This window comes from Glycine soja, chromosome 13 (assembly GCF_004193775.1).
Source record: "Glycine soja cultivar W05 chromosome 13, ASM419377v2, whole genome shotgun sequence".
In the NCBI taxonomy this organism is placed as follows: Eukaryota; Viridiplantae; Streptophyta; class Magnoliopsida; order Fabales; family Fabaceae; genus Glycine; species Glycine soja.
This window is the reverse complement of record NC_041014.1, coordinates 11,661,995-11,668,486: the sequence shown is the minus strand read 5'-3', so window position 1 is coordinate 11,668,486 and position 6,492 is coordinate 11,661,995. Positions and strand designations below refer to the sequence as shown.

The 6,492-nt window shown below is 38.3% G+C and overlaps 1 protein-coding gene across 1 annotated transcript; it reads right to left on the bottom strand.

Annotated features, from left to right (window-relative positions):
* Positions 1-3,878: 3,878 nt before the first annotated feature.
* LOC114380891 lies at positions 3,879-5,241 on the bottom strand. Its single transcript, XM_028340003.1, has 3 exons — positions 5,195-5,241; positions 4,706-5,110; positions 3,879-4,624 (listed from the first exon to the last, which is right to left on the bottom strand). The coding sequence occupies exons 2-3, from the start codon at positions 4,889-4,891 to the stop codon at positions 3,947-3,949; spliced, it is 864 nt and encodes a 287-aa protein (XP_028195804.1). The 5' UTR covers positions 4,892-5,110; positions 5,195-5,241; the 3' UTR covers positions 3,879-3,946.
* Between the last annotated feature and the right edge of the window lie 1,251 nt (positions 5,242-6,492).

Here is a 6,492-nt window from a genome sequence, read left to right as displayed (position 1 = left end):
GTACGTATTTTATGTTCATATTATGTTATTGTTTAGCCTTAATTGTCATTTAAATTTTGTTATTCTATTGACAGGCATGATCAGAGAAGATCCATCGATAAAAATTTCATTGATTCAAGAGAGGATTAACAGTCAATTTGCGTACAAGGTGTCGTACAAAAAAGCTTGGTTGGCGAAACAGAAAGTCATTGCTATTGAATATGGCGATTGGGATGAGTCATATGCGAAACTTTCGTCGTGGCTAACACACATGCAAAATCATTCTCCTGGATCGTATTTTCAAATACTACATGACGATTTTATCGTTGGAAATACGGTTAGTCGCGAACAATGCCAATTTCATAGAGTTTTCTGGACATTTGGCCAATGTAAAGAGGCTTTCAAGTACTGTAAGCCAATCATACAAGTTGACGGCACACATTTGTACGGCAAATACCGTGGGACCCTCTTAATGGCCACATCCCAAGATGGAAATGGTGGTGTCCTTCCTCTAGCATTCGCGGTGGTGGAAGGTGAGACGTTGACAGCGTGGTCATGGTTTTTGGCACACTTGCGTGAACATGTCACAGATAAAAATGGTATTTGTCTGATATCTGATCGACACGCGAGTATAAAGTCCGCTGTCGCTAACGAAGCACTTGGCTGACAACCTCCCCACGGTTATCATGTCTACTGCGTGCGACACATAGCAAGCAACTTCAATCGAAAATTCAATAATGCCAAACAAAAAGAAATGTTGAAGAAATTGGGTAAAATTTCATATTTGATGGCCACGTTTATTTTACTTTCATTTATACTTTAAATTGTTATTCATAACTAATTTTATGCAGCCTACACTCCTTGCAAGCACATTTTTTATCAAAATTTAGAAAAATTTCGTGAACTGAGTCTAGCCATAGCAACATGGATTGATCGCATCTCAAAAGAAAAATGGACGATGGCTTACGATAGAGAAGGACGTCGATATGGCCACATGACAACGAACCTCTCAGAATGTATCAATAAGGTTTTAAAGGATTGTCGCAACATTCCCATAACAACATTGGTGAAATCAACGTACAGTAGGTGTCGAAAGTACTTAGTTGAGCGTGGCCGCCAAGCCCAAAGACAGTTAAATGAAGGCCAAGTATATTGTTCAAAGCTTGTTAAAGAACTGAGGAAAAATCAAGAACAAGCTTGTACGCACATCGTTCGCGTGTATGATATCCACTCCACAAGGTTTGAAGTAGAGGAGAGCTTCAACCCTATAACGCAACGTGGCAGACAAAAGTGGGCAGTAAACTTGAATGGTCGTCATTGTCAATGCGGAAGGTATTCTGCGCTTCACTATCCATGTTCACACATTATTGCAGCTTGTGGTTACGTGAGCATGAACTACTACCAATATATAGATGTTGTTTATACAAACGAGCACATCTTAAAAGCTTACTCCGCACAATGGTGGCCTCTTGGGAATGAAGCGGCTATTCCTCCTTCTGATGACGCATGGACACTTATCCCTGACCCAACTACAATTCGTGCGAAAGGTCGGCCAAAATCAACAAGGATAAGAAATGAGATGGATTGGGTCGAACCATCTGAGCACCGAACAAAATGTAGTAGATGTGGAGCCGAAGGGCATAACAGGCGTCGCTGTCCAATGCAATCTGAGCGTGGGAGTTGTTCAAATCCTTGATTTATGTATGTTAGTCGAGTGACTTGTATTTGTTTCCGTTCTGTTCAATGTATTGAATTTCTGGGGTTCAATGAATTCAGTAGTCAAAAACATTTTGCCTTTTGTACATAACTTATTTGTGGGATTCAATGAATTCGTTAGTTAAAACCATAAACATAAACCCTAAACCTAAACCACTAATTTTGACCCTCAACCCCTAAACGTAAACCCTAACCACTAATTCTAGTTTGATGCGCGACATAAAAATAGTCATTATGATTACTTAACCATAACCCTAACCCTAACTCATAAACCCTGCCCATAGCCCTAACCCTAAGCCATAACCTAAGTCATAAACCTTGACTAATAAACCCTAACCCTACCTCGTAACCCCAGCCCTAACTCATACAACTAAACCATAACCCGTAAACCCCACTCATAAACCCTAAGTCCTAAAACTAACCCATAACCCCTAAACCTAACTCATAAACCCTAAGTACTAACTCTAACTCATAAACCATAAACATGTCACATAACCCTTAACCCTAACTCTTAAACCATAAGTTCTAACCCTAACTCATAAACCCTCCCCATGTCCTTACCCATAACCTAAGTCATAAACCTTGACTAATAAACCCTAACCCTACCTCATAACCCCAACCCTAACTCATACCCCTTAACCCTAACTCATAAACCCTACTCATATCATAAACCCAGCCCTAACTCATAACCCTTAACCCTAACTCATAAACCCTACTCATATCATAACCCTAAGCCATAACCTTAGTCAGTACCATTACTTATTTTCATTTGTCTACTTTAATTTTTCTTTACGACTTTATTTATTATTCTAGTTTGATGCGTGACATAAAAATAGTCATTATGGTGTCCACGATGGTGATTCCATAACAAATAGTCATTCAAAGCGAAATTCCATAACACATTCCATAACAAGTACTATGAGATACCATAAATTAAGTACTATGTATGTTAGTTGAGTGACTTGTATTTGTTTACGTTTTGTTCAATGTATTGAATTTCTGGGGTTCAATGAATTCGGTAGTTAAAAACATTTTGCCTTTTGTACATGACTTATTTGTGGGGTTCAATCAATTCGTTAGTTAAAACCATAAACATAAACCGTAAACCTAAACCACTAACCCTTAAAATAAACCACTAACCCTAAACCCTAACCAATAACCCTAAAAATCAACCACTAACCCTAAACCCTAACCCTTAAAATAAACCACTAACCCTAAAACTAAACAACTACCCCTAAACCCTAACCACTAACCCTAAAAATAAACAACTACACCTAAACCCTAACCAATAACCCTAAAAATAAACCACTAACCCTAAAACTAAACAGCTACCCCTAAACCCTAACCACTAACCCTAAAAATAAACAACTACCCCTAAACCCTAACCAATAACCCTAAACCATAACCACTAACCCTAAAAATCAACCACTAACCCTAAACCCTAACCACTATGATTACTACCGTTACTCATTTGATTTGTGTACTTTACTTTTTCTTTATGACTTTATTTATTATTCTAGTTTGATGCGCGACATAAAAATAGTCATTATGATTACTAACCCATAACGCTAACCGTAACACATAAACCTAACCCTAACTCATAACCTGAACCCTAACTAATAACACTACCCCATAACCCCTAAACCTAACTCATAAACCCTACGTCCTAAAATTAACTCATAAACTCTAACCCTAACTAATAAACCCTAAAATTAACTCATAAACCTAACTAATAAACCCTAAACTTAACTCATAACCCTAACCCCTAACCGTAACCCTAACTCATAAGACAACCCCAAAACCCTAAAACCTAACTCATAAACACTAAGTCATAAACATAACTCATCCTACAACTAACTTATAAACCCTAGCCCAAACTGATAACCCTAACCCTAACTCAAAACCTTAAACCTAACCCTAAACCCTAGCCCCAACTAATAACCCTGGCCCTACCTCATAACCCTAACACTACCTCATAACCCCTAAGTCCTAAAACTAACTCATAAACCCTAACCCTAACTCTATATTTGTCAACTTTAATTTTGCTATATGACTCATATTTATTATTGTAGTTTGATGCGCGACATAAAAATAGTCATTATGGTGTCCGCGATGGTGATTCAATAACAACTGGTGATAAAAAACGCAATTCCATAACAAATTCCATAACAAGTACAATGACATACCATAAATTAAGTCTGAAATTCAAATTACAAAGATACAAAACAAATTTGAAATAGAGACATCAAAATCAGTCATCATGGTGTCCGTGATGGCGCGAGCATGTGCCACATGGTCGATCCCACCTTCGGGCTTGACAATCCGGATTTCTTCTTGCGCGTTGTCTCCGCCCTTGTTCCTCAGCCTCTGCAGAAAACTCGTGACGCAAATCAACACCTAATAAGTCACCCATAGCAGGGATTGCTCCGGGTACATCCCATTGCTGACCTAATGGGGCATTAGGTGTTGCCATTGGGGCATCATGTTGCTGCGAAAGGATCATGGTCGGCCATGAAAAATGAGGCTGTGTTTCCGCAACACCACCAAACGAATGTTCGCTTGCAGACATATCAGTGTCATGGCCTTCGAAAGGATACTGATACATCTGCGAAGGATACTGAGCAAATGTTGGTGGCGTGTAATACATTCCATGGCCACGCTGCTCCATATGTTGGGAAAAATCTTCCGCTTGAACAATCTCCCTTCGTCTGTCAAAACCTCGAGTTTCAACACTTGACTGAAGCATGTGAAACTGTTGTGGGGGAAATCGACGCTCTGATGCTGGACCATGTGCCACAGGCTCAGTGATCCTCTCTTGCTCTTGGGATAAAATCGCTAACTTTTCCACGTATGACACGAGATCATCAACTGTCCATGTGTTTTGCCCTTGTGGTGACACCATATACTGCAATGTCTCGGTAACTTCACCCTGCAATTATTAGGGTAAGGAAATTAATGTCGATGCTTTAAAAAGTAAATTGAAGTTAAATAATTAAAAAGAAATAAATACCAATGTAACCGTGTTTGCATTGTTTGGGTTGATAAACATTTTTGTTTTGCGCCTATACCACACCATGTAATCCGAGTTAAAACTCAATAGGCCCTCTTGTCGAGCATAAACGTCGACCCTAAACTCAGCTCGATTATTCCACTGACTGATAAATGGGGCCAACAGCTGGAACCAATTTTCATCCATTTTGCCTTTCAGTGTTAGCCCGTGAACATTTCATGGTTGCAAAGGAGACTCCGGAATAGGTTGTTGCATTCCAAATTGTCGCAACACTCTATCCGGTTGGTGCCACTCTACAACATGGAAACAAATGAGTGGCACCACTGCGCACCACGACATACTGCCAACCAAACAAATGGGAGGCAACATCGACATAACAGTTGCTGTGTAAGGCTCCCACAGAAACTGCATACAATAACACAATTGTTAATTTATCTTAAACCATGACATTTTATTTATTATTTAACGAATACATCATGATCTTATTACCTCATGTCGTTTCATGATATCCAATTTGCGACGGAAAACTATTAGATCATCATTGTCAATATGTTGGTTTCCACGTCGCAGTCACCTACAAAAAAAATATGAAATAATTAGTGTCGACACGTTACATTATTGATTATTTTCAAATGAATTTTTTTTCAAAACAACTAACCTGTGTCCGAGTGGTTTGTTTTCTATTATAGGAGGAGTTGTCTTTGGAGCCAAAGTCGTGCAGCGTTCCCATGCCCACAATTGGATTAAGATGCACATACCTCCGATTGATTTTATTTTGTAATCGGTGGCGCTGCACATCTCTCTGTATAAATAAGCAAGCACGGCAGGTCCCCATGCATACGTGCTGCACTGTTCAAAGTCCCGTAAAAATTGGAGGTACCTTAGGGAAACTTTACTACTGCTTTTGTCAACAAATAAAACTCCTCCTATAAATCTGAGGATCCATGCACGGGTAAACCTTTGTAATTGTTCTACGTTACCGTCATGGATATTTATTTCTGAAAAATGGTGAGCCAGCCAACTTAATTTGACCACACTGCCTTGAAGTTCACCTTCCTATGGTTTGACTCCCAATAATTCTTCACACAATTCAGCCCAATCAAGATTAGTCTGACCAATTAATGGTGCCCCCTCAGTATGAAGACCTAACAAGACTGACACATCTTGAAGAGTAATCGTAGCCTCTCCGCATCTCAAGTGAAACGTGTGTGTCTCGGGCCTCCATCTTTCAATCAAGGATGTAATTAATGAAGAATTAATTTTCAGGTACCCCATTTTCATTATCCAATAGAATCCTGATTGGCGAAGCAGAGGAATAATTTCCTCTAGTATTTCTTCTTGTCCTTGATAGATGGGTACAGCTCGTCTGATATGTAGTTTTCTGTCTGCTTCCCCATTCCAAATATATTCGGAAACATGTTTAGGTTGCAACCATAAGACGTCTCCTTCTATTGGACCAGACTTAATGTGTATACTAGATGAACATGATGACGAAGATGCCATTGATGCTGTAAAGTTAAATATAATACAAAAAATTGACAACAAAAATTTTACATTAAAAAAATTAACAAATTTAATAGCTACACAAATTTAAATAAATGTTCTAAAATAATACTCTACATATAACAAAACTTCAAATTTAATAGCTGCACAAATTAAAATAAATGACCAAATTAAAATACATAGATTTGTTACACGTACAAAAATTTAACACAAAAAAAACATAAAATACTACCTAAAATAGTCTACAAATAAAAAAATTAAAAATTACATACCTACACAAATTT

Coding starts and splice junctions, on each gene's coding strand:
- LOC114380891 (XM_028340003.1), bottom strand. CDS start 4,891: ATGGATGAAAATTGGTTCCAGCTGTTGGCCCCATTTATCAGTCAGTGG. Junction 4,625..4,705: donor ATGCAAACACGGTTACATTG/GTATTTATTTCT, acceptor TAATAATTGCAG/GGTGAAGTTACCGAGACATT.